Source organism: Pempheris klunzingeri, chromosome 9, assembly GCF_042242105.1.
Source record: "Pempheris klunzingeri isolate RE-2024b chromosome 9, fPemKlu1.hap1, whole genome shotgun sequence".
Lineage (NCBI taxonomy): Eukaryota > Metazoa > Chordata > Actinopteri > Acropomatiformes > Pempheridae > Pempheris > Pempheris klunzingeri.
Genome location: NC_092020.1, coordinates 22,919,934 through 22,940,355, shown reverse-complemented (window position 1 = coordinate 22,940,355; position 20,422 = coordinate 22,919,934). Strand labels below are relative to the sequence as shown.

The window sequence follows — 20,422 nt, the reverse complement described above, 5'->3', positions numbered from 1 at the left end:
TTTTTGCATACTGGCAGCAAAACCTAAAAATAAATATGCAATCCCCTTTTCCAAAAACAGAGAGAGAACAGATTTGACGATGTGTCTGAGGATGCCTTGAGTGGTGTAATTCAAGTAATTTATTGACTGCCAAAACATTACAAGCTACTGAGTCTTCCCAAGCACCCACAGGGCTCTTTTGTTTAGAACAATCTGACAATCTGAGGCTTGTCAGGGGCTCTAAACTGCTACAAACAAACACATTCAATGTTTTGAAAGTGTCATAGTATTTCCTCCAAAAAGCTCTTGTTTCAGCTACTTTTCGGATAATAACTGACAAAAGGTCCACTGCAGAATCAGACCACAACGTGGGGTCTCTCGTTCGTTGCATATATTTCCGGGGCTGCTCTCATTTGATCTTACTCCTATCCACGCTGTACTCTGAGCCTTCATATTGTGCACCCAGCGGGACTTTTCTCCCTTTTTTAGCCACTTGGTGGCAGCGGAACAAGCTGTAAACACAACATTAATGTACACACATAATCACCTTGTAATGTTGCAACTAACATGTCAACAGTTGTTTCTCGCACCCACAGGAGACATATGGCAAGGTGCGTTTAACACTCTGCTTACTTTCTGCAGGGTGAGGTGATGATTCTTTGTGGCCACTCCTTTCAAATCAATCATTCATTAATAACTCAATCCATTGCTAATACTAGATATTGATTCATGTAGTTTAAATCTTCAACCATTCTTGTCCAGCCTTTACCTGCACTACAGAACTGGATGAGAGTATCTGCACTTGTGTAGACTTCAGAGGCTAAAGTCAAGAATGCAGTTATGTAGACTGAGAGGATGAGTATTGTGCAGGGGGGGGAAAGATGTGCAAATAAACAGTGAGGAGCATATTTCATCAGGCGTCAGACCAAAGCCTGTGCCTGCAGCAGGTCTTTTATGTGAACACAGGAGAAAACACACTGACAGCATCCTCTGGACTGACTCTTGTCTTTAACACAACATCTAAAGGTTTGAAACACCGCCTCCAGAGAGTTAGCGTCCATTTAATGAATGCAAATCTGTTAGGTTAGGGTAGGTTAGTAACCCCTCCTCCCCTTCCCTCCCCCTCTCTGCTTCTCTGCGTCTCTGCGCGCAGCACCACCTGTTCCGCTGCTGCTGCTGCTGCTGCTGCTCGTGCGTCGGATGAGTCTTTAGACCTGTCTCACCGTCGAACTGGCTGCAGACCGAGTCGACCTCGCGAAGCGGCCACAGGCTTTCCTCCCGCAGCCCGCGTGTCTCACCTGCACGGCCCACGCGTTCGTCACAAACTTCCAGTGTTCTGGGTGTTTTACGCACGGGTTTACCAGTTTTGACATCGCTGCTCCTTCTCCTTCCCCCTTTTTTTTTTTTGTTTCTTTTCTCTCCACATAAACTTCGACAGGTACCATGCAAGTTTATGTGGCTGTGATGTTCGCCTGTGGAGTGGCGGGTAAGTTGAGTTGAACTTCTCTGGTTTAACGAATTTTGCAGAGTCGTGGAAGCTTCGTGTTTGCGCACAATCGGTGTTCTCGTCAATCAATGCTGCTGTGAGTGTTGGAGACTTCTTGAGACAGCTGGGTTTCACACAAGTCGTATTGAGTGGCTTTGTGCGTAAAGAGAGCGAGAGGACGGTTAGTTGAAGAAAGATTTTATAACTGAGAGACATTTGAGATGGTTTTGTTTGTTTTTATGGATATGCAGCTGTGTCTGTAAATATTATTATTTTTTTAATATTCCTCTCTTTGTATTGGTTTTAAAACACCAGGGAGCTCTATTAACCTTCTGAAGGCAATACTTATGCTGCCTGCTGTCTAATAACTGCTTTGATATTTTCTGGAAATTACAATCAATGGGGGGCACTTCACAGCATGCTTGGTTATTCTGGTATGAGAACTCCTCAGTTACAGACTCGGTGCACTCGCACTGTAAATCCTTACACTAGAGCATCTCTGATATTTCCTAACAGCATTTCATGGGCAGTGCAATGCTGTATCCATCACTGCTCTTACAGTGAATGTGTCCGCTGTTATCTCTGTCCAGCAGCTCTGTGTTAAGGACAAGTTCAGGGTTACAAGTCCCAGGGAAGCTGGGAGGACTAAACCTATCCACATACTGAATTCAAAGTACCAGTGTTGTATTGATTAAAAAACAGCATTTTTTCCCCACAGTCAGTTCAAAATATTGCCTTTTGTCCATGTTGCAGAGGAGCTCTAGTCTTGTTTGTGTGTCTTGTCCGCATAAATAAAGCTGAACACAAACTTATGCTTACTAATTAACCCCATAGCTATATGCCAGAGGACATTCAAATGTAAGCGAAACCACTGTGAAGTCAAGTCCCAATAAATTCAAAAACGTGAAACACCGTATTCTGATGTTTACTCCAGACATATTCAGTAATAATTGGATTCTGTTCTGTTTAGCTGTAGACCAGTTGAGCTTAGTGCTTTTGGCTTTTCTCAAAACGGAGCAACCCTGGTCAATACATTCACAGGGCTGGAACCTCTCAGGCACCATTAGCAGTATTAAATGAATGTTATACTTTTTTTATTTTAAACAATATCTTTATTGGGCTTTATATTATGAAATAATTAACAATATACTCAACATAAAACAAACAAAGAGCAACACAGTCCCCCCAAATAAATAAAAGAATGAAAAAATAAAATAAATAAATATAAACACACAGCATACAGCTCAGCAATTCAGCACCACTGTCAAAATTAATTGGCTTTGTGCACACTTCCTCTGTACAGTCCAGCGTACTGTACAGTGGTACAGTGGTACTGTACAGTCCTGGACTGAAGACGGCAATGTGTTGCAGCACTCCGTTTGGTTTGCTCGTTTCACAGCTAGAACCAAACAACTTAGCCTTGTGGAAAGTGGATCTAATGCAGGAGGAAACAACCAATGCAGATACTGATTTTTATGTTAATAAATCAGCACTGAAAGGCGACACGTCAGAAGCTCACAGAGTTGTGTCCTTAAGATTTGCTTGACCCTGATTCACAGACCGTCCGCCATCAGCTGCTGCTGAGCCATTGTTAATCGTCTGTGGCTAACTATAGCACGATTATTTTTTTTTACGATGCCTCTGACACTGCTGGCTCTAGTCGCTCCTTATCTTAGCTTCCGTTTAGCTGACTCTGCATTGAATCAGTGACGGAGGCGGTCAATGGGAAAGAGAGCTAGCTGAGTGGATGCCTATTCTGTGTGCTTTCTCTTGTCTTTTACTTTTCATTTTGCAGTGGCAATCCAAGGAAACTCTGCAGTGCGATTTGAGCTTTTTATCAGACTTATTCCCTTTTTCATATTCCAAGAAAGACAGATAACAAAAGACATGAAAGTGCTGAATATTTATGGCTGATCTTCAGTGCGATGAAGGCCTAGAAAGTTTTTTTTTTTGCCATGAGGACAATGAAGTATATCGGAATAGTGTGTTTTGTTTGTCCTATTAATGTGTTGACCTTTTAACTGAAGAGCTTTTGATGAGTTGTCTGTGTCGGCACTACTCAGCATAGATCCTACGATAGAGGACATGAAATGTGATGCTGGTAGCCCAACAGCATCTGAAAGCCAAATGTCAAAATGTCAGCTTTGTGTCTCAAGGCCTTTTTAAAAAGAGCAAATATACACTTGCACGTGTAGCAGTTCGAATAGTATATTTGCTCTCTCAGGTGGACTGAATACTTCTTAGTCTTACAAAACATTACAATTGAAGTGCCGTGCTACAGATGGCATATAAATGCCTACAGTATGTGTGTTGTGTTGGATGAGATGTGACTTGAATACGTTGCACATTTATATTATTTATCTTGCTGTAGGTTTTAATTTGTGTTATTTTTGCTTTTTCTTTAACATACTGTACATCATGAACAGCCACTATGGACATTTTTCTTTTCATTTCTAGTCTTACAGATTTATGGTCTCCCCTGTCCTGCTTAACTCACACAATGCAGTGTAGGTGGTTTAGAATGGATGCCTTTATGTCAGTATTGGACAACTATCCTTATGAAAAGGTTATACTTTGACTGACAAGCTTTAATAGGGACATGCAACAGTAGGACTCTCTGTTCCACAGCTATGATTCATAACATGTATGCAGTCTTGACTCAAGAGAAAAATGAGTTCTGCCATCTGGTTACTTTTTGCATGCTGCATGCTACTGTTGAAGTGCCTCTATTGCTTGTAGGTTACATATTTGCAAAGATTTTTAATGAAATGTTTTTATCACAGCAGTTGGTCTGTGCTACTTTTTTTCGCTAATGATAAAAACATCAATGGTTTCCTTGTGCTTGTGTATTATGCAATCCCAGCATTATCATCAGCTGCGATGGGGTCAGACTGAAATAATTTGGTTTGGTGATGCTGGCAGGTACGGTGCATCTCGCACAGTAGAAAAGAAATTCATATTTTGCCAGAAATGTACATGTTTGCACTCAAACAATTCATTGTGTGTCTCAATAGATCTTTTTCTAAAAGTCATAAACCTTTAGTGTCCAGCAAAACAAAAATCAAAAGTATATATACAAATGTTTTGGTTTTATTATTTGAATGATAATATTGAAACATATTTTTTCAGGCATCAAAACTGGTAAATCATCGTTGTAAACACAAGTCTGTAATGGAAGTGGTTTTATCATTGTGCCTACCTCAAACTAGGTCCAGTCCAGTTTTTAACCCTTCGGAGTCTAGGACCGCCACACGGCGTCAAAGTCACACGTCGCACGTTTGAAAACGTAAAGCTGTGACACAAGCACGCAGGTGCTCAATTCAAAGACTGTTGGAAAGCGGACACTTCAAACTTTTTACAAGTGTTTGAATTTTGTCGATCGGCCTATTAAGACTAAATTTATGAAGAGCCGAAGTCGCGCACTACAGCTCTTCTACGAGTTAGAAGATGCTGAATCTGGGGAAGAACGTTCTGATTCTGAGGAAGACTCCTTTCAGAGGATGAAGTGGATGCTGCGCGTGAAGACGAACGAGAGGGGGTGTCCGCGCAGACCCCCGCTCCTCCAAAGATCCAACTAGTTCCTACTCGGATTTTGTGTTTCTTTTGCACTTTTACATACAGTGTGTCCATATATTATGTCAAAAGAAATAAATACTTGTAGAATCACATAGGTGAGGTTGTGCTGAAAAGAAAGACACAAAGAAAGGCAAGAAAAAGGTAAGCTTAATGGGAAACACAAAGGTCAAATGAAAAGTAGTAAAAAACGCCGTTTTACCCCAGACTCTGAAGGGTTAAGCAAAGCTGGAGACATTAGCACTAACAATTTTCACAACTGCTGCCAGTCGAGAATGCAACTCAGATCTGCCGGTTGCACCTTTTTGTGCAAGTTTGCAAGTTACACTAAAATCAAACCCAACCATAAACCACCTACTGTGCTTAAGGCCAGCAGTTGTTGAAGTCCAGTACTGCCACAACACATAATGAAGTGAAAACTGAAAATTTTGTGAACAACTTTCTTCATTTTGTGGTCTACTGTGCGTCGATGCATGGCCAAACATGCTTGTGTTGTTAATTCTGTGCTACCTCAGCAGCACTTTGATCTTTATTAGCTGTCTCCTGAGATGTGGCTCAAAATTACCTGAGGTGATTATTTGGCGCTGTTCACCACACGGTAACATGATGAAGAAAGTTAAATTACTGGGGGCCAACATGCCATGTGACAGCACTGTATTATGGATAGTTATGGCTGCTGGAGGTGAATCTATTTCTGTGATGCATTTCTCCTTATATCACTGATTCTGTACAATAGTCAATAAAGCAAATAGTCACTGGTTCCTTATACTGAGAGACAGCAGAACCTTTTTTTAAATAGCTTTATTTTGAGCAAGATGAACTGTTGATTGAATTCTACCATTTTATGGGTACTGAAAAGCATGTGATGTTGATGTAAAAATATTCTGAAACATGCAGTATAATACATTTTCACATAGCATAATATTACATTTAGATAACAGACTGGAGTAGGAAGAAACCTCAGAAGAATCATTTGTTTTATTTAAAATGATTCTACTTAGAGTACTGGAAAGGTCTGTAATACACAAAACAGGTGAAATGTAGCTATCGGATGTTTCAAGTCAGAAACTGCTCATACAACCTTTAAGAGCACAGCAGGATAATTAATTTATTAATGTTGAATTAATTAATTTTGTATAAAGAGCATTTATATTTACTGGGCAGAACACAGAATGTCATTAAAACTTATCAAACTTGCAAACGCATTTAGTCTTTACTACTTCTTCTATCTGGGGTTTCACTGTAGACAGAAGATGTATATCTTGTAATTAGAGACTAAGACTCATAAAATAACATGAGATGGGTTATTCGCCACATATTCAATGTAATGTAACCAGCTCTGTGTGTGTGCTCGAGCTCTGTTTGGCTTCTTTATGCTCACAGGCAATTGCATGTATGTGAAGTGATATGTGACAGTTAATTTCCCACAAACTAATTATAATATTTATTCGTTTTGATCACCAAAACTGGAGTCACAAAAGTATTTATATACTGTAGTATGTCTTAAAAACTAGGGATGGCAGGATAAGAAGCGATAAGAGATACGACTAAAGGCAAAAGGTGAGAGAACCTGAGGACTTGTTGGAACGTAATGACGTGTATTCGCGTTAAGGACTTCTCCTAATGAGGAGAATCATAGATTCTCTCCTTAATTGGGTGGCAGTGCAGTAATGCCAGTACAAGTCTAATGTGTAATCTGCTGCCTGCTTGCTTTTGGCCTGTCAGCTGTTTTATAAACCAGGGGCACGGTAAGACAGGCTCACTATGGTACATGAATAAGAAATTTCAGTAATCACGACAGAAGGCGGAGACGGAATTAATGCTTTACTCTCTCAGCTTGCATGGCATGTGAAGTCTGTTTTACATTTAGCAAATATTTGGTAAATGTACTGTACTTATTGCTCCATTTGTCTCTGCATAATTTAGACTCTCAAGTGAAGTACAACAGTAGCCATACAAGACAGTTGATTAAGGAACACAGCAACTCATCATGGATTGCAGAAGGAGCAGCTCCCTGAAGCACTTTGGGCAAATTTACACAAAAAAACCCTTAATGAGATGGATGGACTCCACATGTTAACTGAAATGTTTGGCAGCGGCTCTCAAATCTCTCTTATGAAGTCCAGTGGCGTATTTCATGTTTAAAATCACATTCTTAGATTTTCTGTTTTGTTTATAGCACTCAATATCACAGAGGAGAAGGCATCATGCCCTCTTGGATATTTCCCCTGTGGCAACCTGACCGTATGCCTCCCTCAGCTCCTGCACTGCAACGGCATCGATGACTGTGGAAATCAAGCAGATGAGGAGAACTGTGGTGAGTCATTGTTTCTACTTGAACTGATGTTAATATGACTATGTGCTGTATAATTACATTCCTACATCTGTGTTGTACCAGCTCTGTGGGGCACTTGGATGAGAGTTGAAACGTACAGTGAGAAATCCAAGTTTCCAGATGGCTTCATCTAATTTTGAATAGTAACTTTACACAAAATCTCGGTAAATGACTGTATACACGCAGTCACTTTATTATACTGTCAAATGATTTTAGTCTCTGTCTATAGTGGTAATTGCAACGGTACTTATTTTCCATTTTCCATAATAAAGTAAGTAATAGCAACTTGTGGAACAACAAGTGATGTTCTCTTGTGCTTTATGCCCCCAGAGTACAAGGCTATTTGCTTACTACTACTCCCGGTAATGGTCTTGTAGTGTGTGTAGTGTAGTGTGTAGTGGTGAGCTCTGTCTGTTGCCTCTGCTGGAGCCTCTCTAAACTCTGGGTCTGTGAAGATTAGTGGAGACTGAAGTGTCTGTGGTCTTGGTGGTATCCATGGGTTTGAAAGTGATGGTGAATGTCTGGATTTTGACTCCTTTTATGAGTTGGTGAAGCAGGCATGTTCGAGCTAAAATGAAAGAAGTTGCTTTAGCTTAAGTTTAGTTCAACGCCACAGCCGGCAGACATGGAGACATATATTTTAACCCATTAAAGCTAGAACAGCTCACCAGCCTGAAGAAAGTGCAGACAGTCAGTTGTTGTTGAAGGTGTCCCCACTGTGCCAGCTGTGCTTAAAATACACAGGATTTTGCAGGTACAAATGCATCTTGTACTGACAAGATGGAAACACAAGTCTGCATGTGTAACCGTGATGTTTCCCCCACGCTGCCCATGGATAACCCATGGATTTATACTGCATGAGTTCTTCACAGGTCCAGTTTTGTAAACCTGAACCTGCTCTGCTCTGCTCTACCGCAAAGCTTAACGACGGACCCATCCCAAGTTGTACCCAAGACTGGATAGGCTCACATCTGGTTGTTTGTGTAGGCAGTATAGATAAAACCATCATGCATCAGGGTGCACAGCAGCGTGGGGGAAACATCACAGGTTACACATGCAGACTTGTGTTTCCATCTTGTCAGTACAAGATGCATTTGTACCTGCAAAATCCTGTGTATTTTAAGCACAGCTGGAACAGTGTGGACGCCTTCATTATTTAACTGCCAAGGGACAACATTTAACAGCAACTGACTGTCTGTACTTTCCTCAGGCTGCTGAGCTGCTCTAAAAGCAGTTCAGTTATTCTGTTATGTTGGTTAAGTCAAATATGAAACACTCACGTTATTTTTATTCCTATTTGTATTTTTCTTGTGTCTCTCCGATTATTCTCACCTGGGGCCCCTGGGGCTATTTTTACCTGTTAAAAACACTTCATGTGGGTTACCAAAGTACTCGAGACTTATTGAACTTATTCAGCATAGATACAGAACAATCATCAATCATGACTGCAGTGCTGAAACAGGTGCAGCTTATGAAACAGCTGTCAAATTATGATAAATGAGAGTTATGAATTCCTCTGACTTCCGTCCATTCCCCAGGCCTGTTTTAGAACGACTATGATTTGATGGCAGCTTTGTGTGCAGTAATTGATGGTGGTTTTATTATTATATAAATATATATTTATTTAGTCTCATTAAAGTTTGAACGATTTCTGTTCATTTATGTTAACAGAAAAAGCTTATTGTCCTGTTGCCGGTCACATTTAGGAGTATGCCATCACAGACTGTTGTTGGCTATCACAGTGTTGGATTACTGACACTCTTGACTCAGTAGTCAGTGATCCTGTTTGAGGTGTACATTGTAGACTGTCTGACTGTCTGACTAGCACTCCGGTAGGAAACAAAGCTGTAGTGACTTTCTCATGCAGAGAAGGAAAAGAAGAAAAAAAAAGCAAGGAAAAAAACACTCCATGTACTTCATTCATCTTCCATTGACGTAACTACATCCTGTGGCATAAATCGAAATCGAAATCAAAGCTACTGAGCAACATATTTGCACTGAATGGTGCAACTCTGTGGTAAGACAAAATAAAGTGGGGAAAAAAAGAATCAGTGGTTGGTGGAAAATCAAATTGGCAAAATAGAGAATACTGGCAAGAAGTGTGAACATCATACACAAAACGTTTAAGAGTAAAACATGGGAATAAGGCTGAAAACCGTCAACGTCCTCATGATCAATAAAGTATTACGCAAGTAATCTCTGACCTCGTGCTGACCTTTTCTATTGATGAACAATTGTGCAACAAGAGCCTCAAGATCTGCCCACGACTCCCACACCTCCTGAACTTTGAAGTTGTGCTGATTTTTATTTTTATACTAAATCATTGAAGGTCAAAGGGATCACTCACACTGAAGAACCCATGAATAATTGTCACCCGAATCTGCAGCTCCCTTCTGCTTTACAGAGTGTTTTAGCATCTATCGGCTAATTGTTTTGGTTTTAGAGACTTCAGCGTCAGGGTTTTGATTTACTGTCAGGGCTCTCATCAGCATTTAAATCTGAGGACAGGGTAGAGCAAACGTCAACAGAACATTCCTAGAAATTCTTAATTGGTGATGAACAATTGTGCCTTTAGCAACAAATGCAATGTTTTATGCAATTTGCAAAGTGGTTATTAACTCTGGCCTCTATCTCCTGACCTTTTGGGTATTACTACCGACAGGAGGAACACACCGATAAAATCCTCTTGGGGCAGTCGGGCTGTCTCTACCTCTTCAGTCATCTCTGAGCACACAGACACTCAGACACAAAGCCCCTCGTCCCATCTGGATTAAGTGTTGAGGTTAAATGCATCAATGTCAGTGAAAGTAATGCAAAATATCAAATTCCTCAGATTCTTTCACCTGCAGAATGGAACCACTGTTTTTGCTCCACAGGGAGACCATTATTGTATCGTAATTGGCTTTTCAGATTTTAATGGTTTATTGATTCCATAATTGTTTGTGTCTTTCAGAAACTTTAAACAGTGCAATTTTCTCAAACAGTCTGTCTCATAAACCCTTGCTGAAAAAAGCAAACGTGCCTCAGGGGTGAGTCTCACAAAACGCTTGTCCCACTTAAGGACTGTTAAGCAGAGTGCACGTGGTGAAGAGTTTAGACAGAACAAGCACAGGTGCCATAGGTGCAACTGAATAGCCTGATATTCACACTAAAAACCACGCAACACACAGTTGAGGAAGATAATTTGTGTGGAGTGTTAGTAAGTTAAATGTGATTTTTGGATTCTTACCACAACTTTCAATTCAGCTCTCTATTTTGAGACGTGGATGGTTATTCAGAGGTGCGGAAGCAGGCTGACGGGTTTTATATGTGATGCAACTGCGTATCGCATTGATAGAAATGACAGAACAGACAGAAATGTTGGCTTAGTGGATTCTCCTGCTGTTTTATTCAGAGCCCCTCGGTGTGTTCTTTGACATGAAGAGTAGGTGCAGTCGTCTCCGTGGCTGACATACAGTGAAAAAAAAATAAAGAGTGACAGACTGACTTGACCTGGGTAACCTTTTACTAAGAATTGTTTTATTGTGTTGCACAGTAGTAGCCTTGACAAACTTACTGTGTACCACTACTATTCTTCTACGTGTTAAACTTGTATTTAGAAGGTAGCAGTTCAACCCTGGAAGCCAAGGTTTGTGGTGGTTTTGCAAAGGATTCAAATATGTTGTAAGGTCTGTATTTGATATTGAAAATATTAGTTTTAACAATAAAGCTGTTGAGAACTGATTTTGCATTCTGCATTCTACTAAATCAGTTCACTTTTATTCAGAAACTATGGCAATGTGTTGTGTTAACAAGTGCATCAGCAGAGTCTTATTGGCACCTCTGGCTGGCTAAGTAGTTTGGTATTACTGTGACATTACTGCAGATTGTGGTGCAAATTATGAGGCATATGACTAGAAATTGATTAGCGCAGAGCTTCAGTCATGATATTAACCGCTACACTCTGATGTTATCATTGTCCTTCGCTATCTCATTAAAATCTCCTCCATGCTTGCATAAGAAGATAAGCTGCTGATATTTTATCGCAGAAGAGGCTGATCTAGTGAAACCTTTTTTTTTTTTTTTTCTGGAAATTATTTGTAATTTCATTTTAAGGATTTTTTTCAAATTATTTGCTAATCTCCACCTTTATTTGTCTATTACTGATCCTGCCAGGGCATTGGAAAACTTCCCACAATCTATTAATGCAATATGTGACAGATATGCCCCTTATTAAATATAGATGCAGTCTTTGGCTTTCCCCACTACTCTACAATGCTGTCCACGTCAGAAACAAAACCTGGTCCAAGGCTAGATCCAGTGGCACCCCTGAGGACTGGTTAACCTTTTAGACAGCAAAGTAACGTCTGCACCAGTATTAATAGAAGTGCTTAATGAAATTATCATCAATCTACACTCTCCACCTGTGACACTTAAAACTCTTAACGTTGCTTAAGAAGTCATCGCGGTCACAGCTCTCACCTCGGATCAAACGAGCATCTGATGGTATTACCGACAGATCATCCTCAGTGGAAGGTTTTACTCTCTCCACCAAATCATTCCTCAACTCTGGTCTTTGATTTAATATGCCTGTAGATTCTTTTCCTGTAAATAATTACTAAATTATATTATAATATATTATTATATTAGATCTCAACATCTACCGTCCAATTTCCAAACTTCCTTTCTAGAATCAATCCTAAAATACCAAGATTCTTTGGTCAGTTTGCAACAACTTGCTTTAATTGACTCACTAATCATACTACATCCACAGCAGTCTGGTTTTAATCTTAGATACCCCTCATGTACGCAACGTTGGTAGGACTGGTTTTAGATACTATGCACCTTTTTAACACGAACTGCAATCTGCCCTCAAACATTCCCCTTGGAGAGTATTTGGTGTTTTCTATGATTCTTGTAACTGTTTATTTAATTCTTGGTTATTTATGTAATGTGTTGCCCTACTTTGTTTTTTTGTGAATGTTGCTTGTTCTCAGGGCTCTCTTGCAAAATAGATCTCAATGAAACCGCCTGATTGAATAAGGATTAGATAAAAATTTAGTCACTACACGGTATTTTGCCAGCAATTCTTGAAATAGGCCCCTGAGGTGTAATTCCATGTCCCAAAAGATGTAAGCATTTTTGCAAAGAGTGCTAAGCTTCAAGTGTGTATAGATGTAGAATGCAATAGACTCTGTGATTTAAAAATCTGACACCTTGCCTCTTGAAAGAATTATACTGTATCAGCATCACCAATTAGGTTGACAAGATACAGAGTCCCATGACTGCTGATTAGAGAGCAGCAATCTTGGCTTGACTACCTACAACTTCACAAAATAAGCTGAAATTAAAGCTGCAAGCAGTGTTGACCAGGCCCTTGCCTCAGGCGCGTGGCGGGGTGTGTTGGCAGCGATTGTGTTGCTACTAGAAGGTCACAGCACAGACTTTTTGTGACTGCTTGACACTGCCTGAATGGGAGTGAGATGAATATCACTTCTTGTGTCCAAAATCTGTCACTAGAGAAAACTAGCTTAACATTCGTCACGTGGAGACCACAGCATGTAAAAAAATCATGTAAACCAGATGATCAGTGAGTCGGTGGTTCTGTAGAGTAACAATACACGCAAAAAAATGATGGTGTGTTGGCTCGGAGCACAACCATGCCAGGTCACATGCTGATATTTTTAAATTTCATGAAAATAACTCATCTAGTAGTGTGGGGCACAGATGATTGCGCTGGCGTGTAAATAGCCATATGGTCACTACTCATTATTGACACCCAACCCGCAGATGTACAAAAAGTGACAAAGTCCCCATGGGGAGGAAGATGTGTTGGCCGCATTGGTCAGACACAGGACTTCCACACAAGAGACCATGGCTTTAGTCTTTTGTAAGTCCAAATATGAATATAGACATTTTATTTTTAGACTTAGACGACTTACTGTTTTCAATTTTCTTTCATTATTATCCATTTTCAATGGCAGTTTGGTTGGGTTAAACAGCTACACTGGCTATTCCACCTTGGGTGCAAATTATACTGTTGGCTCGGAGGAAAATGGCATCTGCCTTTTTAATGTCCACATTTTTGCCGACAACAGCTATTAGATGCTGTATTTTCTGCACTATTTTTCAAGCTTCCAACTGATAAATGACCTGGAAGTTTTGTAGAGAAGCCAGAAGATTATTTGTAGGTTCAAGCATAGAAAATAGCTGCAAGAAGTTCTGAAGATCTTTGTCAACTTTATGAGATTCTCATCAGCAAGAGCCTGTGCTTGCCTTTCTTTGTCTAGATTTTCACAAGCATTTTAAGAGGATTCTGAGAAATCTGTCTAAATGCCACAGAATGTCAGAACAGCAAGGGGCTGGAGTGGCTAACAGTGTGTCACTTGAAGGGAAATCGTGATGTGTCTATTTTGTCATGTCCAGAGAATCACGTCTGGACATTAATGTCACACATGTAGTACACAAACCTGTCAAACACAGTACTTCATTTGGTTTAGTCAAGAGGGGGCACAGCATGCAGGAAGCAGGACATGTATTTGGACGTATCTGCAACAGCAGGAAAAGAGTAGAGAAAACAGTCTGAATGTTTGTATTCCACTGCTTTCACACCATTTCCTTGTTCATCGCTGACAGACGATGACCTGCTCTATTCACACATGGGCTTGGTTAGTTCAGGGTCGTAGTAAATGCGTGAAAGGGACTTTCTGGGCACGTATGTGTTTAAAAGGATGTAGGTGGATGATAATTTCCTTCCTTTGATGAAGAATATAAAAGAGAATAAACAAAGTTTCACAAGGAGATGGGGAGGACAAAGTTGTTTCATTCAGTGGGATCACAAAATAAAACTCAATAGTGCGGCTTCATTATTGCTAATGGCATTTTCTCTGTTCAAGATACAAAGCAATTCTTTGCCCTGCATCTTGTTTTCAGTGTTACCAAGTAAACAGCTGTAGCGGCTCTTGCTTCAGATTTTTGGCGCACAGCAAACAAGCAGAAGACACTAAAAATAGAAAATAAACTTGTGTTTATTGTAACAAAGTCCAGCTGAAAATTGTTAATGCCATTTTTACATGACCCATTTTGGTTTATGTTGTTTATGTTATGCATTTTTCTCCTGTGAAATACATACAATAATACAATAATGACAGACTTTATATTGATAAATGGTGAGCTTCAAGTACTTGAAATCCATACTCATAACCTATTCATTCAGACCAACCTGTAGCAATTACACAGAATGTCAAGAAGATTATTTATCTATAGCTCTCACCTCTGCATTTTGAGTATGAAAAACTGCAGTGTATGTCTAATTATAATAGTAATTATTTATTGCCTTGAACTTGAGCAAACGATCAACAGCAATGAGGGAGTGGAGATGATTGTAACACTTCCAGTGCTTGAAGCACAGCTTTTCATTTGTCCAAGACAAATTGACGTATCAGCGAATATTTTCAAACTAATGACATTCCCGTTGGCCTCAGCTTTTAGCATTTCATTGCTAATGAATAAATGTTGTGCTAAATGACAAAAATAGGTGGAATGCTTAAGTTAGCTCAATTAGCTCAAATCATCACTGAACCTAAGTATAAACTCAGGCTTATTTTCTTCAATGTGACAACCTCTGGTTTTGTAGGTCTCTATGGTGACATAGCTCAAGTTTATTTAAGCTTGTTATATGGAACGGATTTTCTAAATGACATTTCCTTGATTAGTTTAAAGCCCTTTTGTGCAGGAAAAATAAATAGCTTGGACAAAATTAGCATAACATGTATAGATGGCTTCCAGGCACAGCAAACAAAATACTGCGCTGGCCCGTCACAGACCAGCACCTCTGACTCTCATTTCCTGTCCTGCACATCCTTTTCACTTTGTGTGGAATTGTAATCCCTCTGCCCCTCTGACTTCCACACGGTGACTATCTGTCAGTGTGGCTTTCACTGCTCTGACTTGAGAGTCATGCTGACAGAAAGTATCTTGGTGCTTAGCAGCTCCTCACACTCATCCATCCTCTTTTGGCTTCTATTACACACCGCCTACTTGATAGTGTTTTTCTCTAGGTGCTTGTTAGCAAGGTGACAAGCAGAAAAGGAGAAGAGAGAAAAACAATTTAGTTGTTTCCCATCCGAGGCGTCATCGTTTGCTCTTCTGCCCGCCAACACTTCATTCCAAGTGATCAGGTTTGTGTGGATGTGGGGTGAAGACACAGCATAATTTAAAGGGTAGCAGCTGCTCAGTTCCTGTGACGTTGACATTACATTGGTTGGGGGAAATTACATGCAGGACTTTGCAATAATTTTGATCTCATTCCATGAACATCAATGCAGACGTTTGCTTGATTGATGTGCAGGACTAGAGCTTTTATTATTTACTAAAAAAGAGAATCAATAATTTATCTACAAAGATGCATTTTTTAAAGCCATGGATTTTTTCATGCTCCAGCTGTTGCCTCTCATTTGTAAGAGGATCTTCGACAGCAGTGCAGTTTCAAATGTGCCGTAGTGTCATACTCAGTGGACTATTTACAACCTTTTACTTTTGTAGTCCTCCTCAAGTTTCCCCTCGACCGGTTAACTCCACCATCCATGCCCCTCTATTCTTGCATTAGCACAGTTGGTTCCAAAAGATAAGAAGCTGTCATGGAAATTCCTGATTCCTCAGCCCATGACTAGAGCGGCAGTATGACAGAAAGCATGAAGAGATATCGACTGAAATGGATCAGCTTAAGACAAATACAGTGTGACTGCAGGGCGAGCAGACATCTAACATGTGAAAAGGGTTTGCCTGGCTGTGAACAGGACACCCTACAGCTTTTTCTTCCTTTTTGATATTGTTATAATTGCACAATTTTCCTTCTTTGTGAGTAAGTAATATCCAGAGGAGACTTCAACACAACCGTGATCAGAAAGACCCCACTGCTCACAAACTTGAACAGCATTTGAAACACTCTCACAAATACCTTGATATCAAGCCAATACATTGGAATCTTCTCTGCCACATACACCATTAACCCATTATCTCAACTTCTTGCAATATCAAAGCAAACATAGAAACATAGAACATGGAAGATGTATTTTAGAGAGAAGCTACATCATTTCCATTCCTGAAAGTTTAGCAACAGTAAAGAGAATAATTACTGAACTCTGTGAAGTTGTTTTTGTCACTGCTTTTAATTTACACACACACAGACAATGATTTGAAGAAATGTGAAGCTTGAAAGATAATAGGCTTCTTCTTATTTTAATTGGAACAAATCCTTCACAGGCGGCTTTTATTCACTGATTTTCTAATGATGTGAGCATAAGTATCAGAGTTTTAAGAAAGACAGAGAAATACAGAGCTGGACCTGGTTTTTATTTATCAAGCAGCTCAGAGAAGGAAATTAGACAAAAGTCTAAAAGCTGAAATTACTGAACACAATATGTCACATGAATACAGTAATATGTCTCTATAAAACTGATGCTTGTGGCAAGAGACCATGATAAAGTGTGGCTACACAGTAAATATTTGTTACTTTCTTATAGTGTACTTTGTTTAATCAATATCAGTGTCCAGACATTCAGAAAATCAGAATAGACACAAGCTGTGGATCCTGTAGGTTCATCATCTCTCAAATATTTTTGGCACACACCCGTGTACCTTGTCACACAGCCACAAGTGAGGATTTTTTTCTGTATTTAATTCCACACTCCTTTACAAAATTACCTAGAACAGACTGTCATTCTCTTCATTCTGTTGAGTGAGACTTTCCCAAAATAAGCTTGGCATTTTCCTACAATAAACTGATGCGAGTGGCACAAACTGTCCGAGCAACATGGTGCCATTTCTAAGAATATCTGCTGTCATTTGTCCCTGGTGTGATGATGCTCTGCACTGAAGGTGCTCTTTCAGTGTGGCCTTCAAGTTCTGTTTCGTATTTTTATGAAGAGCAACATGTTTTTTTTTTTATCTGCTGTACTTCTGTTACTACTACAATAGCTGTTTTTTGGGTGATGGTCTTTAACTGATGTCTTTTCTTAAATATTCTGCTATATATGATTATTAGCTGTGAGTTTGTGTGGCTATAATGTGATATTTGTTTCGGCAAGAAATATCGCACAGGCCCCGAACAGAAGTAATGAAAACACACTAATAACCATGTAGATCCTGAACAAATTTAGAAAAAGTTTTTAGAAAACATGAATTCATCATATAAGAACTGACCAAACAACAACATGTATGAGGCAGTCACATCCAGGCCTGTGGGTTTATGTGACATTTAGAGTTAATGTCTGTTTGAATGTACACAGAATTTTCACTGCATGATCTCGTGGCTCTGTTAAATAGCTTGCTACTGTACTTTTGGCATTAGAAACTGAACCATCGATATCAGAAACTGCTCCCATTTTCACCAAACATTGCCGCTATCAGTGACGGTTTACCGGATAGCCCCATATTTGAAAGGTTTTTTCAACACTGTATCAACATTGGATGTTCGTCAGATTCTGCTGGACATCAAAGCCAAAAGATTCAGACATCTGAAAGATGAAATGCTTCTACCCACGGATTTGCTGAGCCAAGAATACTTCACATAGGCATTGTTGTTGTTTTTTATATACACTGTAACACAGAGGCAAGCATTGTTAACCCCTTACTGCCTGAATTTATTTACAATTATATAAAAGAATTAATTATTTGTGTTTTTGCATTCAAGCAGATGCTAAATTAAGTGGAGATTGTTAATTTGAATATAGCATAGCATAGAATAGTACAATATAATAATAGTATAATAAAATATTTATGTATATACGCACAGAATATATATATATATATTCATTTATGTATGTATGCATCTATGTATATATAATGTATACATAGAATATGCATCAACCGGCATTAGTGGGATACAGAGGCCACCTCAGCTGCATCAAGACCGGAAGAGGTTTGAGGCGAATTCGCGACAACAGGCAACAAGGGGATGATAAAATAGTCGTGGAGAATATCTTGTCACCAAAAGGCTCCAGGTTTCATTGCAGCGAACATAACACTCATCCACTCACCACCACTATTAGAAAAATGGACTGTATAACACAATATGTAATCAGGATACAGCCTCTCAATCACTGATATAGTCACCGGAGCGTGCATGCTCTAAAGGTCTTAACGTGCTCAGTGCTACTTGACAATTACATCACAACAATTGTGAAGCCACTGATTAGAAGAAGGGTCCTGCTTAGTCTTCCTCTCTAGAGTGGCATTTCCCCTTGAGTGTAACATCACAAAAGCTAAAGTATAATTCGGTAATATAATATTTGAATTGAAGTCCCTATTCTTGCTTAGTTATGTGTGTTTTGTTCGTACATTGCAAACAGTGAAAAGCCAGTGATGCAAACGAAAACAGCCTCTGAATTTAGTCCTAGGTTTTCATAAAGCACTCATAAACATTGAGACAAGCAGAGATGGGCACCAGTACATCAAAGAGTATGTTGTTACAAATGCTTCTCATCAAATGCATTTAAATCAAATACAGAATATTGGTGTGGAAAATGTATTTAATTAAAATTCAAGTCATTTGTAATTTGAAAATGCAAAATTACATTCTACAGCAACATCCATCAAGTCCAAGTCCAAAGAAGGAGGAACAAATTCAAAACCATCAGCGAGGACGCTGTTTGGGTCTCTGAAACACACCACATATCGCCATAGATGCTCCCAAAGAGAACAAAATTGATTTTCTTTTTTCAGCGTTGCTGCCATTAACAGAATGTCTGCAAAATCACTATGTGTTGAAATAATGATTTTTTTTTTAAAGAAGTAGTTTCAGCAACCTGATGAAGGCAACTGACCTCATTAAAACATACATTTTTACTTGCATTTAACGTGAGTGACAGGTGCTAATTTTTGACTCTGGCTAATTCGCAGACAACTGTTTAGAATGACCACTATAAAAGGCGTAAATGTTGCTATGCAAGAACTGAGTTTTGTCCTGAGTTACACAAGTAGCTGGAAAATGGATCTCGCTATTGAAACATCCCATATGATGATTACACACAGTATGTATCTTTGTGTTGCTTTAACTTAAAGGAAATTTGCACCGAATACCAAAGCAGCTTCTTTCTTCGAGTTACGGGTTAAGAGAAACACAAATGTAGTACTGTACTTCACAATGCTCACTTTGATGGACCTAACAGGACATGTCATGTGACGCACTTGAATGTAGCCTATGATTAGGCAGTCACTGTACAGTTTTTTTCTTTTCTTCTACCCTTTAATCCTGGGGATTAAAATGGTTTATTTGACAATAAAATGTTATATTATATTTTAAGTGTTCCAAATACACAAATGCAAGCTCTTACTATTCAGCAAAATACATATTTTGTAATTAAATATGTACTTTAAATACATTTAACTGTAATACTGCCCATCTCCGCCAATAAGAACATGCAGCCTGTAAATGCACTCCATCCATGTGATCTAGTGTTGTGCTGATATGAAATGTTACTGTTGTACCAGATAAAAAGATGACTTGTGGAATTTTATTCCTAACAAATATTATTCTTTCCTTCAGTGTTAAGTGACCAAAACACAAGTATTTTTGAACTGTAGTAAACTTATGGACTGAGTTTCCTTTGCAAAGCAGTCTTTTAGAAAAATATTTCAAATCCATGCAATGTTTTCTTCCATGTTTGTGTGTATCTATTCTTTTCCACTTAATAGGAAATTGTGAAACATGTACAACCAATCATTTCCAGGTCAATTCTTTTTTTTTTTTTTTGGCTTTCCTATTGGTTTCTGTTTACTCTATTTGCTGCAAACCAGGGTAGTTTTATGGAGGACAATGCTGTCTTATGCAGGACTGACCCGCTGCACACTAGCACAGTCACCCACATTCACACCTAGTAGGTGTACAATACATCTACAGTCTGATTACTTATCCGCTGAGTGGTCGAATTTCTACAGAATGTGCTCACACATGACATGACAGGTGAGGCAAGCGCAGGTTTTGCACATAATGTTCATATTTTCCTTTTAATGATCTCATTCTCTGCTTGGGTGACTAGCAGTTCCCTTCGTCTTTGAGACTGTCCACT

At 39.3% G+C, this 20,422-nt stretch overlaps 1 protein-coding gene across 1 annotated transcript in view; it reads left to right on the top strand.

The window, feature by feature from the left end:
- Positions 1–1,422: 1,422 nt before the first annotated feature.
- rxfp1 (relaxin family peptide receptor 1) overlaps positions 1,423–20,422 on the top strand; it is a 52,651-nt gene continuing 33,651 nt past the window's right edge. Inside the window, exons 1-2 of the mRNA XM_070836429.1 lie at positions 1,423–1,465; positions 7,218–7,355. Of these exons, the coding sequence (XP_070692530.1) occupies positions 1,423–1,465; positions 7,218–7,355 (181 nt within the window). The remainder of the gene's footprint in view (positions 1,466–7,217; positions 7,356–20,422) is intronic.